General features: G+C 34.4%; 3 protein-coding genes across 7 annotated transcripts; 2 read left to right on the plus strand and 1 right to left on the minus strand.

The window, feature by feature from the left end:
- Window positions 1-1,470: 1,470 nt before the first annotated feature.
- Window positions 1,471-6,952, plus strand: LOC25488542 (transcription factor MYB65). Of its 3 annotated transcripts, none has more exons than XM_013603427.3 (5): window positions 1,471-1,787; window positions 2,049-2,193; window positions 3,096-3,472; window positions 5,197-6,160; window positions 6,441-6,952. In XM_013603427.3, exons 3-5 carry the CDS (start codon window positions 3,113-3,115, stop codon window positions 6,677-6,679), a joined length of 1,563 nt encoding a protein of 520 aa, XP_013458881.1. In that variant the 5' UTR covers window positions 1,471-1,787; window positions 2,049-2,193; window positions 3,096-3,112; the 3' UTR covers window positions 6,680-6,952. The 3 variants fall into 3 exon arrangements, with proteins under 3 accessions (XP_013458881.1, XP_039688212.1, XP_039688213.1); XM_039832278.1 differs by having other exon boundaries at window positions 2,058-2,193; XM_039832279.1 differs by lacking the exons at window positions 1,471-1,787; window positions 2,049-2,193 and adding an exon at window positions 2,259-2,534.
- A 1,233-nt stretch (window positions 6,953-8,185) lies between these two features.
- Window positions 8,186-15,885, plus strand: LOC25488543 (putative disease resistance RPP13-like protein 1). 3 transcript variants are annotated; one of them, XM_039832339.1, is made up of 3 exons: window positions 8,186-9,871; window positions 9,977-12,008; window positions 12,134-12,532. In XM_039832339.1, exons 1-2 carry the CDS (start codon window positions 8,354-8,356, stop codon window positions 11,993-11,995), a joined length of 3,537 nt encoding a protein of 1,178 aa, XP_039688273.1. In that variant the 5' UTR covers window positions 8,186-8,353; the 3' UTR covers window positions 11,996-12,008; window positions 12,134-12,532. The 3 variants fall into 3 exon arrangements, 2 of the variants coding, with proteins under 2 accessions (XP_039688273.1, XP_024633639.1); XR_005645421.1 differs by adding an exon at window positions 15,560-15,885 and having other exon boundaries at window positions 8,187-12,008; window positions 12,134-12,285; XM_024777871.2 differs by having other exon boundaries at window positions 8,187-12,008.
- LOC25488544 (proline-rich receptor-like protein kinase PERK8) lies at window positions 12,853-15,583 on the minus strand. Its single transcript, XM_013603429.3, has 4 exons — window positions 15,465-15,583; window positions 14,994-15,209; window positions 14,244-14,399; window positions 12,853-13,481 (listed from the first exon to the last, which is right to left on the minus strand). Exons 1-4 carry the CDS (start codon window positions 15,465-15,467, stop codon window positions 13,290-13,292), a joined length of 567 nt encoding a protein of 188 aa, XP_013458883.3. The 5' UTR covers window positions 15,468-15,583; the 3' UTR covers window positions 12,853-13,289.
- Window positions 15,886-17,298: the final 1,413 nt, after the last annotated feature.

Consider the following 17,298-nt stretch of genomic DNA (forward strand, 5'->3'; position numbering starts at 1 on the left):
CGTGGGAGTAAATTAGAGATGGTACAACTATGAAGATACAAGTTTGTTGTTGATTTGATGATGAGTCTCGTATCAAATTAAAATAATTTAAATTGTGGCGAGTAAACCACTAAATAGTTCATAATTTTAAAAGACAATCTCAAATAAATCTAGAATTGTGGATATTCCGATTTTAATTAACTATCAAGTTGCTTCATAAATTTAACACTTTCTATCAATTAAATTATAATACTTTAACAAATTACTATCGATTATGTCTCTATCTTTAACCACTTACTATCAAATTTGTCTATAACATTTTCATAAGAACAAATATGATTAAAATTTGGGTAATGTTAACTGGTGCTCCCAGGGCACTAGTTAAGGAGACTAATAAAAAAAGTTTGCATTGAAAATTGTTAAAAAGTGCTATGTTCAACTTTTTAAGAGTCAAAATTTTGTTGTTTTCAAATAAAAGTTTCTATTTTGAGCTTTCTTAACTAGTGCTCCGGAAACACTGGTTAAAATGACCCTTAAAATTTTGATGAAGTAAGTGACCTTTTTGAAATATTCATAAGGGTTATTTGGAAGTGTATTACAAAGTCAAAGACTAATTTAATATTTACTTTGTTATGAGTTAAAAAAAAGAGTAAAATATGTTTTGATAGTGTAACACCCAAGATTGACGAGGACGGGGAGTGGTCGCCGGTGCACAAGACACGATAATAAGCGGATCCTAACAGCTTCTAGACGAACCGAATCACACCTGAATGAGAGGGATCCCGAGGCCGTGCAGGTATGGGACCACATGGTTGAAAGAATGGTTATAAAAATTGTTTGATATTACCTATATCAACAAGATGCATATTCTTTTTGGTAGCTCATTCCATAAGAACTCCACAGTTAAGCGTGCTTGACTTGGAGTAGTCTTTGGATGAGTGACCTTCTCGGTAAGCGTGCGAGTGAGGACAAAACACGTTGAAAAGACTCGTGTTGGTTTGTAGGATCAATCGACAATGCTTAAAGTCGTGTGGGATGTTACAGATAGATAGATGAAATAACTATATTTATCAAAAACTCAAACACACCACTAAAGGAATCAAGATTTGAACTCCAATGACGAAGTAGGATATAACAATTTCAATATTTTTTTTATCAAGTAGCATAGTGATTATAATTCAGCTTTTAAGATGAGTAACTAAAGTGTTCGATTGCAAACTCCGACCTCATATAATACAATGCATTGTCTTTACCAACTGAGATATGCTCACGGGATCACCATTTCAATATTTTTATTAGTTGAGTTATAATATGTAAAAGTGAAAATCACACATTAAGGTGTGAATTGCTAAAAGACACCTTCGTGGCTACAAGCAAAAACCCATATTTAATAATGAAGACTATTATTTGGCGGACATGAAGACTTTATTATTTAATTCTTACATTATTGTATACTATATACTCCAAAATCCATCCATAAATATGTAGCATAGTACTATAAAGTTGAGATTAAGAAAGAAAATAGAGAGAAGAGAATGATAGGTGGTAGCATCCCATAGGTACCAAAATCTCCATTCCATTTCCACCACCTCCTCTCTTCCAATTCTCTCTCTTTCCTTCATTTTCTCTTTCTCATTCTCTCTCTCTCTCTCTCTCTCTCTCTCTCTCTCTCTCTCTCTTCCTAAGTACCATTTTCTCTCTTTCTCTCACTTTCACTCACACGATGTAACTCTGTCTTTATCTCTATCATTCCCAATGTTGTGCTCTTTCTTCGCTCGGATCCTTCTTCAACTCCTTCACAAACTTCGGTCTGGATCCATTTTCCACCATTTTCGTTTCATCCAATTTGTTTTTCTCTATTTCATTCTTGCATTTAAATGGGTCACATTAATTTTCTCTTTTTTATTTTTTTTAATTTAATTTTAGTTTTTTGGAATTTTTCATTCAGATTTTTAGTCTCTTTCTGTTTGTGTGTGTGTAATTGTTGCATTTAATGTTAAACAATTAAATGGGTCTGTTTAATTTTTCAATTTTATTTAATAATTTTTGTTAATTTATTTTTGATGCAGGAATTTCAGGGACACAGTTTTCACTGTTTCATTCAGTTTGTAGCTGAATTTCAGCTTCTATTTCATCATATAGATTGTTGTTTTATTGGGAATTTCAGTTAACACCTTTGGATCTTAAATTCATTACTATCACTTTCTATTTCAGGTATATATTTTTCACTCTTATTTATTTATTAAGTTCCTTTCCTTTGATAGTAATTTATTTATTTATTTATACTTGTTGAAATCTGAACATAGTAATTTATGAATTTCTCTAAAAAAATTATGAATTAGGTGAATAATATTTTTTCAAGTTATTAATTTTGTGATAATTGTGTTCCAAGTTGCTTTAAACAAGTATTAGATTTTATTCATTTATCAAGCTCCTTCATTTGATAGTAATTATTTATTATTTTATACATGTTGAGCTGGAAAGAACTTTATAGTTTATAGCGTCTTTGATTCATGTAGCCGACCCGACTCACTGGGATAAGACTTGTTGTTGTTGTTGTTGTTGTTGTGAGTATTTATGAATTAATTAGGTGGATGATAAGTTGTATATGTTCATTTTCTCATGTTATTAATTTTGTGATAGTATTAGGATGAATTGGGAAATTTTGTATACTGTTTCTGTATTTATGTTACTTCCTAATTTAGTAAAGGCATAATTAATATGATATGAAACTGCAATAAATCTTAGTTGGTTTCATTTTAGTGGTCTCTTTCCTGATTTACAGGATTTCATCAATGATTTCTCAGAGCTGTTATTAATAGAAACTTAAATTTGAATTTTGTATGCTTACATAACTCTTTCATCTTAAAGGATGGATTTTGCTTGGCTTTTATTGTGGCAGCGCTGTTTGTATTTGAGACACTTTGATAAAGATCATTGAATTGAATTATATATTTGTTTTGTGATGCAACGTGTCCCGGTCCCCCACGCAAAACTAAGATCTAAATAATGGCAGAGTAAATTTAGGACATTAATTGCTTTTTATGAAGGGTTTCATTTCATTTTTTTTTTCGGTTTTTAAGTAATTTAATTTGTGGTTGTAAAATGATTTGCAGACACTATTGTTTAAGAGATGAGTCGAGTGAAAAATGAGATTGAAGATGATATGCTCTGCAACGATCAAACACGGTCACGGTCGAATGGTGAGGTTAATGGAGGAAGTGTTAATGGTGGAGTTGTTCTGAAGAAAGGGCCGTGGACATCTGCAGAAGATGCTATTTTGGTTGACTACGTCAGGAAGCATGGAGAAGGCAACTGGAACGCTGTTCAGAAGCATTCGGGCTTGTCTCGTTGTGGAAAAAGTTGCCGTCTGAGATGGGCAAATCACTTAAGGCCAAATTTAAAGAAAGGATCATTTACTGCTGATGAGGAGCATTTGATTGCTCAACTCCATTCCGAAATGGGAAACAGATGGGCACGTATGGCTGCGCACGTAAGCACACTTTGTCTTTTTCGTTGCCTTGCATCTAGTTTTCGTGTTTCATTTTTTTGTTTCTTTTGCTTTTTGTTTAATATATGAATATGCTATTTGCCAATTGCCATAGGTGATGTCAGTGATGTGTTCATCTTCAATGTATCTTCTTTATGATTACCCTGTTTTCTGTTGAATTTGTCCCTAGCTATATGAAATAAAATAGTTATATTTATGCAACACAGCACTATTCAACACAAAAATGTAGATAAATGAATGAAACTGGCTATTTAAATAAGAGTTTAATTACCATACACCGTCAATGATTTTTTTTTACACTGTCAGCACATCATAACTTTCCATATGTGTAACTTCAGAAGTTGTTATTAAGGATAAAAGTCAAACATTTTTAATGATCTTACATACTTTACACTGACAGCATATGAGTTAAATCGTTTAAATAATCTAAATACGTATGGTTTCATCTCAATAGCTGGTTGCTTGTCATTTAGTAAGATTTCATACTTAAAATAAAACAGTCTGTATAAACACCATTTGATATTAAAAAATTGTGTGACAACTGTTACACAATAGAGAGCCTTGTAACATCTTTGTAGATTTTACATGATATCATCTTGTTTGTTTAAAGAACTGAGTAATCAGTATTGTACAATGTTCCAGAAGACATTCATATCAGAGCATCTAATCATTTTTTTATGTATACAGATCTCTGTTAATTTAAATATGCATACCGAAATGTATTAACATAATTATGAATTTTCTTAACATTAACTTTATTCAACATATATCATTGAAACTGTCGAAGCCTAATAAAAAGAAGGTTTCCAATGTCAGGTGGTCACATCATTCTTGAATTTGTGGTCTTCTGCTGCTCAACAAAATTTTTCTTACGTAGCTTAATGAAATGACATTTACATCAATTTTAAAGTATATCAGTTGCCAACAGACAAACTGTGTAAATCTGAGTATTTTTTGTTGTAACGATAATGTTGTATGTTTTTGAACGTTGGTTAACCATTTTTGTCTTGACTCTTGAGATTGCATTAATTGTAAAGAAACTTGTTTATTTTTCTTTCTCTCCTTGCATATCACCCAATGTTTTGTAATTGCAGTAATCAGTTTCGTGCTAAACTCATTCACCTTTTCTTTCAGTCCAAAATATCATTTTTCTTTCTTTAAAAATTAAGTTTGAGCCTTAGATCATATCATATCATATAGTACCTCTCGTCTTTTAAGGACATGCCACTGTCGGATGGGGCCACAGCCACGGGGGATTTGATCTCCCACATGCAGAATCCCTATTACTGTCTAAATTCCATTAGGAGCTCCATTCCAAAATTTATAAGTTGGAAAAGCCTAAATGTTAAGGGTTGTTGAGACATTTTATAAGTGCTACATAAATTTGAGTTGCGTGAAAATATGAGGTGATAGATCAATTATATCAATAAAAATGGTTGTCTTCTCTAAAATAGGAGATGCATCTCTCACTTTAGAGGAGCTAAATCTGTGTGAAAAAGGAGGTTTATTGATAGCTTTAGTTTTCAGATAAATGCTTTTAATAAACTGTGTCCTAAATACTCCTGGACATTTTGTTTTTTCAAATAAAGAACTATCCTCCGTCAAGGGGAAAGAATGATATTGATCCCAATAAATTTTTGCCTCTATTACCACATTAATTTCTTAATCCATGACTATTTTTTATGATTGATTTCTTTTGCTTTTAGTTGCCTGGTCGTACAGATAATGAAATAAAGAACTATTGGAATACCCGGACCAAGAGGCGTACTCGGGCAGGCTTGCCAATCTATCCTCCAGAAGTGCGTTTGCGAGCAATAAAAGGGAGTAAACATGGCCAAAGCACTGGTGGAATCAATGATGGTGATAGAGGGCATCATGATTTCTTGCCGAAAAACAACTATGAGATGCATGATGCAATATTTGACAATTTGAAGGAAAATCAGGGAATCTTACCTATTACAATTTTGCCTGAGAATCCTGATATTTCTGCTAATAGCATTATGCGAAACAGTCTTGATTCTCCTCCATATTGCAATCCTTTGCCATCAACAATGTCTTTTCTTGGTTCAAGTGGAATGAACAAGAATTGGTTTTATCCCTTTTACCATGTTCAGGATCATAGTTCTGATAAGACCTTACAATCTTTCGAATTGCATTCTCCTCTTGATCCTGGTCTCCCCTCACATAACTCAATGTATTACCGCCATTCCGTATCAAATGGCAATTCCTCTACTTCTAAGCCGACATCCAAGGCTGTGAAGTTGGAGCTCCCTTCACTCCAATATCCAGAAACCGGCTTTGGTGGCTGGGGGGGTAACTTTCCCCCATCTCCACTGAATGAGTCTGTTGATGTATTCAATCAGTCTCCTCTGCCACATTGTGCGCAAGAGTCCGGTTGTTCTTCACCAAATAATAGTGGCACGCTCGAGGCCATTATTTATCAGAAGAAGACTCTTCCAAATTCAAATAACAATTGTTCTGACAAGAGTTCACATTCATCTACTACAACTCCTGTTGACGGAGGTGAGAGTTCTGCTTTGAACATGAATGAGACAGAATGGGATGATTACGCATCTCCCTTCGGTGCAACCTCAATCCTGAATGAGTGCCATGCTGTTAACACCAATACAAACTCATGGGATAAATTGACAGCTGCTCAGAACTTTAGTGGTTAGTACCTTTTAATGCATTTGGCACCATGCAAGACTTCACAAAAGCATTTTCAAATTCGCGCACACTTCCACATACACCTTTGGCACCATGCAAGACTTCACAATTTTATTTTTTTTATATTAATTGCTTTATTACATGCTTCATTATTTCATTTGAAAAATAAATACTTAAAATCAGTGGTAGATTTCCCCCTTTAGTTTCTGTTTTTAGTTTGTCAATTGCAAGAAATCTATATAGTAATTCCTTGCAAAAGTTGTGATGTTAGAAATTTCTGCAGGCAGCAATGTCAAATATGAGCCTGTTGAACAAGTTTCTACCCCAAACAGTGAAAACCGATCTATGTCTATGTTGAACATCACTTGGCCAGATGTCATGTTAGCTTCAGATTGGCATGAGCAGTGCTATGGGCATGAGAAGAACATGACTGAGGCTAGTGACAACCTAACAGATTATAAGCATGTGGCTGGTGGGACTTATTCTTCAAGTACAGGGGGTCGCTTTATGCACATGGCATGACATGCTTATCTGATCTTCATTGAGAAAACTGTTGAAATGAATATTATGAACTTTTCCTTATGCATTCATGTTATTCTTTTGACATGAGTATTCAGTGTAATATGCCCTTATTGTAAACAATCTTGAAACTCTTAGGATAATGTGCTTTTTCAGGTATTTGAATAATTTGTATAATGACATGCACTTGAAACTTTGGATTGCAAGCTGCTAAATGGAGTGACTATGTCTTGTATTTCTTTGTTCATGTTTGCATATTGTGCTGATATTTGGTCATTGATTTGAGTAGCTTGATTAACATAGATAATGATGATTTTGATGTGGTCCCCCCACCCCCACCTCATGTCAGTTTGGCAGAAGTGTGGAAGCTTTGATAGCTTCTGGATTATTACAAGCATGTTTATATATGCCATTGAATTGCTTTATTTACTTGTTTACCAACACTCTTCTTCAAATTAGTTTATATATGGATTATGTCCCGTAAAGACTTAGTGAAAACATTAATCTAAGGAGAAACAAAATGATTGACAAGTTTGAAGAACACAATCTAGAAACAAAGGAATTCCTCAAGTCAGTAAGGAATTATAGGAGGTCCTTTGCAAAATATGAGTTTTTATCTTCACTCCTCTGCTTTCCAGTCTTTGTTATTATTTACTCAATACTTAGATTGATTTTTGTGGTTTATGTTTTAAACATGGTTAAGTAAGTTCTCTCTCTGTTCTAGGATTGGGATTAACCAAATGATGTATGTGATGATGAAGTTCTTATTTCTTCCATCTCATGTGTTATTGTTCTTATTTCTTCCTCTTAGCTTGCAACATTCCACCACATCTAAGCTAGCCTGATCCTATTCCGTCGTAGCTAGGTCACAAAAAATCTCCAAATGTTAAAGTAAGACTTCTGCCTCAAGTGGCTCTCGGTTTAACTTGAGGTTTGCAAAATCTTCCAACAATTTTTTCTCTTGAACCATCAAGTGGACTATGTGAAGTGATTTTCCTTAAGGCATCGACCACCACATTTGCCTTGCCCATGTGTTCAAAGTCATAATTACTCGTAAACTTCAACCACCTCCTCTACCTTGTTTAATTCTTTCTGGTCGAAAAGGTTTTGCAAACTTTTGTGATCACTATAAACTTCAAACTTAACACTATATAAATGATGTCTTGAAACTTTTAAGGTAAAAACTATCCTTGCTAACTCTAAGGTCGTGGGTATTGTAATTTTCCTCGTGAGGTCTAAATTGTCTAAAAGCACAAGCGACAACTTTATGGTTTTTCTTTAAAGCACATCCTAAGCTTTTCAAGGAATCGTCACAATAAACTTCAAAACCTAGGAATCATGCCTTAGTTCAACGGGTCTTTAGTTTTTGAAAGACTAACAAACTCATTGACAATAGAAATTTTGCTGACATTAGATTCAAGTTCCGAATTTGAAGCTGATGCTAATAAAATTACAGGGACACTAATAAGATATTCTAACTCTATTAGAGGAAAAAAATGAGGAATGTTACAATTACTAGTTCAACCAATATCCCTTAATTTCTTATTCACTTGACAGCCCACCCACCTCAGTGTTGACTTCCTAAAATAAAATAGGAGCAGACTTTTCTTATCCGCTTGCATTTTGTTCTGATTTCTTCTGAAGCTATTCTTCTTCTTGTTATAAACAAAGCAGCTAATGGAGGGTATTGAGGGAGAAAGACTCGTCTCACTTTCAACTTCTGCTAAGATTTTGTTAGACAAGTTTTCTTCTAGTGAGTTCGTCAACATCTTTCGACACGCAAAGCTTGACGTTTCACTCTTGATAAATATGAAGACAACACTTTTGAGGGTTCTAATTCTACTTAATGATGATGCTGCTGCTGCTGATATCAAGGATATGCTGGGATATGCTGTCTTTGAAGTTCACAATCTGTTTAACCAAATCAATATTGAGGCGTTCAGCTGCAAAGATGGAGCTTACTATCAATTAATAAATCCTAATTATCAGGTTCTGAAAAATCTTTCTGCTCGCTTCAAATGGTTTAATGGAGTGATTAATTCAAAATTGCAAAAAATAATTGAATTATTAGAGTTATTGAGTTCAGGAGATGGACAGAAAGGTGCATTAGTTGTTTCCAATCCCAGCCATGTTTTGGCTGATGAATCTTGTATTTATGGTAGAGATAGTGATAAAAACAAACTTAAACATCTTTTGTTGTCTAGTGATAGTGAAATAAGAATTATTTCGATTGCGGGTATGGCAGGGATTGGTAAAACAACCGTTGCTAAACTCATTTACAATGATTCCCAAGTAAGGGACAAATTTGAGTTAATAGTGTGGGTACGTCTCTTAAGATATGTTGATGATTCAAGTGTTTTTGAAACCATTCTTGAATCTATTACATCACAAAAAACCAGTAATGTTAACTTGAATACAAAAAGAAATGACACAAGTAAGGTGAATACCATGTACCCAAATTTTTTGCTAGTATTGGATGACGTGTGGGATGCAAGATCCGTCAATTGGATATTACTGATGGACATCTTTAATGTGGTGGAAACTGGAAGTAGGATCATCATCACTACACGAGATGAAAGAGTTCCAATATCCATGCAAACCTTTTTTTATGTCCACTATATGAGACATCTGGAAACAGAAGATTGCTGGTCTTTAGTTGCCAGACATGCATTTGGAGCATTGGACAACCAAAAACGGTCTGATCTAGAAGAAATTGGTAGAGAAATTGCAAAAAAATGTGACGGATTACCATTAGCTGCAATATCAGTTGGGGCTCTTCTTCATACTGAATTGTCTGTAGATAACTGGAAGTATGTGCTAGGAGTTAACATTGGGGAATTGATAGATTATGAGGTCCAAGCCGGTCTACAATTGAGCTACTTCTATCTTTCGACTCCTTTAAAACGCTGCTTTGCATATTGTTCAATTTTTCCAAAGGAGTCCATCTTAGAAAAAAAGAGGGTAGTTCAGTTGTGGATTGCAGAAGGCTTAGTAGAATCTTCCACAAGTCAGGCAAGTTCGGAAAAAGTTGGGGAAGAATACTTTGATATACTAGTGTCAAGGTCGTTAATACAGAGACGATCTATTGATGGCGAGGAAGCAAGGTTTGAAATGAATAACTTCACCCATGATTTAGCCTCAAGGGTTTCATATCCATACTGTATCAGGTTTGACAAACAAATCTTACATGAAAGGGTACATACTTTGTCATACAATAGAGAGAGATATGAGTCATTTAATAAATTTGATAAATTGTTTGGTTTTAAAGATTTGCGTACCTTTCTAGCATTGCCATTACAGGGACAATTTCCTCTTTGTTTGCTAGCGAACAAGGTAGTACATGACTTGCTGCCAACAATGAAACAGTTACGTGTGTTGTCTTTGTCAAACTACAAGAGTATCACTGAGGTTCCCAACTCTATTGGAAATTTGTTATACCTGCGGTACTTAAATCTTTCTCATACTGAGATTGAAAGGCTGCCTTCTGAAACATGCCAGCTTTACAATCTTCAGTTCTTGTTGTTGTCAGGATGTAAAAGGTTCATTGAATTGCCAGAGGACATGGGAAAATTGGTTAATCTATGCCACCTTGACGTTAGTGACACTGCATTGAGGGAGATGCCCGTACAGATAGCTAAACTACAAAATCTGCATACTTTGTCTGATTTTGTTGTCAGCAAACATAATGGTGGATTGAAGGTTGCAGAGCTAGGAAAATTTCCCCACCTAAATGGAAAAATTTCCATCTCACAACTACAAAATGTTAAGGACCCCTCTGAAGCTTTTCAAGCCAATTTGAAGATGAAAGAGAGAATACACGACTTAACTTTAGAATGGGACTGTGGTAGTACTTTTTCTGAATCAGAAGTTCAATGTGTTGTACTTGAACATTTGCAACCTTCAACAAATTTGAAAAGTCTCACCATCAAAGGCTATGGTGGAATCAGCTTTCCAAATTGGTTGGGTGATTTTTCATTTAGCAACATGGTGTATTTAAGGATCTCAAATTGTGATAATTGTTTATGGCTTCCACCGCTCGGTCAATTGAGTAATCTGAAAGAACTCATAATTGAAGAGATGCAATCAGTACAAGCAATTGGTACTGAGTTCTATGGAAGTGATGTTTCTTCATTTCAACCATTTCCCTCCTTGGAGATCCTTCCCTTTGAGGATGTGCAAGAGTGGGAGGAACGAAACTTGATTGGAGGTACGAATACAAAGTTTCTTAGTCTAAAAACTTTGTCACTAAGTAGGTGCCCGAAACTGAGTGTAGGAAACATAATTGACAAATTTCCTTCCTTATCTAAAATGGAGTTAAGAGAATGTCCTCTACTGGTGCAGCCGATCCCATCATCAAATCATGTATTCAACCAGCTGATGTTCCCTTTGAATTCTCTTCGACAGTTGACCATAGAAGGCTTCCCATCTCTGACGTCTCTCCCAACAGATGGTCTACGGAAAACCTTGAAATTTCTCATAATAAGTAATTGTGAGAATCTAGAGTTCCTTCCTGATGAAGACTTGCACAATTACACATCGCTCGAGGAATTGAAAATATCTTATAGCTGTAATTCAATGATATCATTTACCTTGGGTGCTCTTCCTGTCCTCAAGAGTTTGTTTATTGAGGGTTGTAAAAATCTGAAATACACATTAATTGGAGAAGGAGCGTCGGAAAAGAGTCTCTCATTTCTTAGAAGCATCAAAATATGGGATTGTAAGGAATTGGAGTCATTTTCACTAAGTGGATTGCCTACTCCAAACCTTGTTTATATTGCAATATGGAAGTGTAATAAGCTTCATTCACTACCTTCAGGAATGAACACTCTAACTGGCCTTCAAGAAATGGAAATTGATAATCTACCAAATCTTAAATATTTTGTCATAGATGATTTGCCTATCAGTTTACAGGAACTGACTGTTGGCTCTGTTGGAGGGATTATGTGGAAGTATACTAAGCCAACTTGGAAACATCTCACTTGTCTTTCAGTGTTGAGAATAAACGGCGATGATACGGTGAACACGCTGATGGTGCCATTACTACCAGCATCGCTTGTGATGCTATGCATCCGTGGTTTTAATGGTACAAGAATTGATGGGAAGTGGCTTCAACATCTCACCTCTCTCCAAAAGCTTGAGATTGTTAATGCTCCCAAACTCAATTCGTTGCCAAAAAAAGGATTGCCTACATCTCTTTCAGTGCTAATTATGGACCGTTGTCCATTACTAGAAGCAAGTGTGCGGAGGAAGCAAGGGAAAAAGTGGCGTAACATTGCTCACGTTCTCTCCATAGTTATCGATGGCGAACTGATCACATGAGTTTCCTATTTGGGTGAGTCACTGAAATACTTCTTTTTTGTTTCTTTCTTATTAAGCCATCATCAAAATACAATTTTTTGTTCCTTTGTTGTTGTGCCAATATGGATATTTTATTCTTCTTTTTCTACTTGCGACCAGCCCAAATAGGTGCTACCATTGAGTAGAATTCGCCAATTGTGTGTGTCTGTGTGTTGCTGCTGAAGTGGATTGCTCATGAAGGTAACATACTTCTCCAATACCGGTGACCTGTTTTCCACTTCTCCAATTCTGTCAATGAGCCTCAATTTTAAGTGAGTTTTTATTGAACCCTTCGCCAGTGATGCTGGTTATTAGCTTTCAAAAGTTACACTCAATTTGATTAACTAATATTCCATTGTTTAGTTTTTTCACTCTGTTTTAACATATACGTGTTATGCATGTACAAAAAATGATAACTTATTGATGGGTGTAATGCTTATGTAAATGCAAAGATTGTACTCTCAAACAAACATCGTTGTATGTTACGTGACTGTAATCTTAAAAAACCTTTCGGTCTTCCATTATGCCAAACCAAAGAAATTTCCTTTGGATTTGATTTAACTTGTGTATAACTTGCACGGGAGCCTTGAAAAAAGTGAAAAACTATAAGGCCAGACTGCTTAATACTGAATCAATTAGAGTGACTCTGCCCCCTCTTGATAGATGTCAATCATTATGGCTTTAAAACTTCTTTTGCATGAGTTCTATAATTGGATTCCATGTCGATCTACGCCTCAGATTTTCTCCAACTTGGATGCCAAAAAACTTGAATGGAGTAGGTTCAATCTGACATGCTAGAAAAGATGAAGCAGCCTCAACATTAACACCTATGAGCTTACTTTTGTGAAAATTGACTGTCAAACCCGTTACAAACTCGAAGCTTCTTAGTATGGTTTTTAAGCCCCACAAATTATCCCAAGATTCTTCACACAAAAAGATGGTATCGTCCGCAAATAATGATGCATGGAAAATGGTATCGGGGACCAAGCCAAGTTTGGATAAACAGTTTAAATAAATGCTTATAGTATAGGTGTTTATCATATAATTGCTTATGCATAAGCTTTTTTTTAACAAGAGATAAAAAAATCAAATTGCTTTCATGTAAGCTATAAGCTGTTTTCATAAGCTACACTGAAGAGATTATATAAATAAGCTAAAAATAACTTATGGACATGTAGTAAGTTGTTTCTATAAGTTCTTCCAAACAGTCTTTCAAGTACTTATGTCAATAGATAAGCTCGAATAAGTCAATCCGAACACATCCCAATATCAAATTTTAGTTTTCACTAGACTTATAGTAGCAATATGCTGTCCTCGACTTGGAACTAGCACCATTTGATTCTGAAGAGTCCCGCTCCCGCATATCATCTTTTGATTTAGAATAGTCGGACATGGGAAGGGTACTACTGTCTTTTTCCACAATGCAGCTACTGCAACCTTCTTCTATATGTATTAAGGCTTTGACCACCTAGTAGTAATAATATGTACAAAAAAATCACAATGAAAGATATATTTTTTGTTATATGGAAAATATGTAGTGTACTTAGCAAGTTAAGAAGCTCGGATATATGGCAGGACAAGAACAAAGGAATATGATAGATTTAAAAATTGTAATGCATCACTTGAAATTAGTATAAACCTATTACAATAGCAAAAATCAAAAGAGATAAATAACAATGAAAAACTGTAAAACATAATTATAAGTGTTTGATATGGGTTATGACATGGCAGACTTACTATTTTGAAGTGTTTGTGTTTGTGTTAGTGTCAAATAGTTGATAACTATGTAGCACCGGAACATCAGATTAAAACCGTGTCTGACATCAACACGATGCCAATACACGTGATTAAATTCAACTCTGTCCTTTTCTCAAATTACTACCGCTGTCAACATGTTAGTGTCAGTGTCGTGTCCGTGTTTGTGTCATTGCTTCATAGGTTGCTAATATCAATAGATCTCAGAAGGTGACTAAAAGATTGGATGGTGCATATCTAAATTTGCCAAATCGGATCTAAAATACAAAATGTTGGTATGACTGTCCGATCTTCATTCAACAACTTAGATCTACTTAATGCGGTGATTGTGCAGACAAAAATTTGTTTTATCAAATCCATTTCCAGAATAAACTTAGGCTTCGATTGTCATGTAAACTCCCAAAATTAAGTCTTGCAGCTCGACTTTGTCAAAATGAAAGTGGAAGATAAAGAAATAGAAGAAATGCAAACTTACTGTATTCATATCAAGTCGTTTCTGAGGATCTTTGTTTAAACAATTTCCAGCTAGACGGCTCATCCAAAAGATTTGATGACAATCATGTCCATGTGAATCCATTATCCTTCCATCAACAAGTTTTTGACAGTTCCCTTCTTTTAGTAGTGGTCTAGCCTGGAAAAAATATGACTAACTGAAATTCCTCGGATGTTGGACTTCTTAAATTATTCTTAAAACAGCAAATCCAGGTCTAAAGAAAAACAGATAAATAAGAACACTCAAGAACACAAACGAATGGTAACAGAGTTCGGATTATTGTGGTTGACAGCAGACTGAATGCTATAGTTTCGTGATTATGCTTCTTAGAGCTACAGAGTACAATGCAATGTTTAAAAACTACAATTCAGATTACAAGTTTATCCCTCACTCCGCATCGCTACACTCAAGCGCGTACCTACTTAATAGTGAAAATGAAACGTACTCAACGATTACATATCCCAATAACCTTTTTGTTTGTACCTTAAACTTCCTCCCAAGTACATGAAAAATTATAAAGGCTATTTAAAGTAAGAAAGCATGACATAATAAAATAAATCACAATCACATTTCTAAATTGTGGCCTGCAATTGCAATTGCGACTGCAACGGACACATTTGTTAGCATATTACTGCAAGATTTCCAACATAACCGGAACCGCAAATTAAAATCACGATCACAAGTATTATATTGCATCATGTATGTACTTTCAAATAGTATTGAGGTTCTTACCCATCCTACTAGACCCTTTCCTCCAAGTCTTTTGTCAGTAGTCCTCATTCCGGTTATTAGCTCAACAAGAACCACTCCAAAAGAATATACATCTGTTTTATTTGATACTTTACCATATGCTGCATATTCTGGGGCCCAATATGCCAGATTTCCAGGACATTCTATTGAGCATGATAATTCTTCACTTGCAATTTTGGCCAAACCAAAATCACCCAGCTGGGAAGAATATAAGAACAATTTAGTTTTCTCTCTAAGATTGATTGACAGTGTAAAAAATCATTACGATGTTAATGCATATCAGTTGAATCCTTTATTTATATTCTAAAAACTTAATGCACATTACTTCATGCTGAAAGTATATGAAAGAAATATAGCAATATTACAGGTTGAGTACAAAAACGAACAATAACAAATAACGACATCTGATTATGCTAAATATATATGTAACAAATTCAATTATGTTAAGCTTACCATAGCTTCATAATCATGTGTAAGAAGAATGTTGTTTGGTTTTATATCTCTATGTATGATGTTGTTCTGATGAAGGTATAACAATCCTTTGGCAGCTCCATTAGCTACTTTCACCCTATCTTGCCAGCAAAGAGGTTTACGAGAGTATTCTGCATCATAATTGTATTCAAAGTGAGTATCACCTTATTGTAAATTTAGACTCTAAAGTAAACAGAAATAAAGGGTTTTGAGGTATCTGGCATCGCAGCCGCATTTTCCTGCAATTTGTTGTTTGCAAGGTAAAAGCATAATCAGGAGATGCATTAACTAATATATTTGCTAAAGTTTTATTTTGATATACCATACGTGATAAATGTTGGTCTAGTGAACCATTGCAGACATATTCATAAACAAGAAGCCTATGGTTTCCTTCAGAACATGATCCAAGCAACATGACAATATTTTCATGTCTTGCTGTGCTTAATGCATCAACTTCAGACTTAAACTCCTTTTCTTGTTTGTGACTTGCATGAATACATTGTTTAACAGCAATCTTGTATCCAAGAATCTCTCCTTTGTAGACAGAACCAAATCCACCTTCTGATAGAAAGTTCTTTGCAGAAAATCCTTGTGTTGCTGCATATAATTCAGCATATGTGAACTCTTTTTTTGTCCAATCAAGTTTTGGTCTCTTGTTGTAGCACATTGAGCAAACAGATTTCTCCGATGTTTGTTCAACTATTTGATGATGTTCTTCATGGTTGTTGATATGAGTGTGAGACATTTTTGTTTGGCAAAAGGGAGAGCTAGAATCTACATTAACCCTTTTTGTAGTGTTTTCCATTTGAAAAAGGTTCTATTAGCCTAGGAATTATAGCCTTCAAAATTGGATTTTGTAAGGGACAATGTTGACACTACGATTCCAAAGGATGCTTAGTGAATGATACTAGGGCTTGAAACTATAAGAATTTAGTTTATTTATTATTTTGCATGAGATCCTTCTCTATTGTAGTTGTCAACTTTTTAGCTTTTAGTTAATTTAAGTTAAAGTTAATGTGACTTGCTAAGAAAGGAATAAAATTCTTAAAGCAATATAGTACAAAACGAAGAAAACTCCAAAAGAGAGAGTCCTGATGATATCTATTTGGATTATATATATGTTGTATTATTTTTAAAGAGATATAGTCATTAGAGAAACATTGTTGAAGATAATGATTGATAATTTCTATACAAGGTTGGAATATACCTAGAATAAACAATGTTCAAGAGATCTTGTTAATTAAGGAAAAAATAAATAATATTGAAGAGATTTACACATTAATCTCTTGAAAATCACAGATTGTAAGTTTTTGTATACTCCCTCCGTCCTGAAATATAAGTAAAAAAAACTCATTTTCTTTGTCTTAAAATATAAGCAAAAAAGACAAACTTTTATTATATTTAATCTTGTTTTTAAAAAAAATCATCTTTTCCAATAAAAACTTTTGCTTATTCTCATGAAATTAAATACAAATTACATTTAATTTTCTCTCTCTTCTATTTTTTTCATAACCAATAGCCAATGAAAATTATTTTTACATCTTCCCATAAAACTTATTCCAAAGAAAATACAAAAAAACTATGCTACAAATTCTTATGTTTTAGTTTTCTTAATAAATGTGATTTTTGTTTTTTTGCTTATAATTTAGGACGGAGGGAGTATACTTTAATAAATGTCAAAGGTCTCTACTCTCTTGAAAATCACAGTTTGTAAGTTTTTGTATATACTTTAATAAATGTCAAAGCTCTCTTTGTAGTGTTCATACATGCCTATCATCGTGTGATAACACAAACCCACAAAATCGACTTATGATCT

Source organism: Medicago truncatula, chromosome 3 (genome assembly GCF_003473485.1).
Source record: "Medicago truncatula cultivar Jemalong A17 chromosome 3, MtrunA17r5.0-ANR, whole genome shotgun sequence".
In the NCBI taxonomy this organism is placed as follows: domain Eukaryota; kingdom Viridiplantae; phylum Streptophyta; class Magnoliopsida; order Fabales; family Fabaceae; genus Medicago; species Medicago truncatula.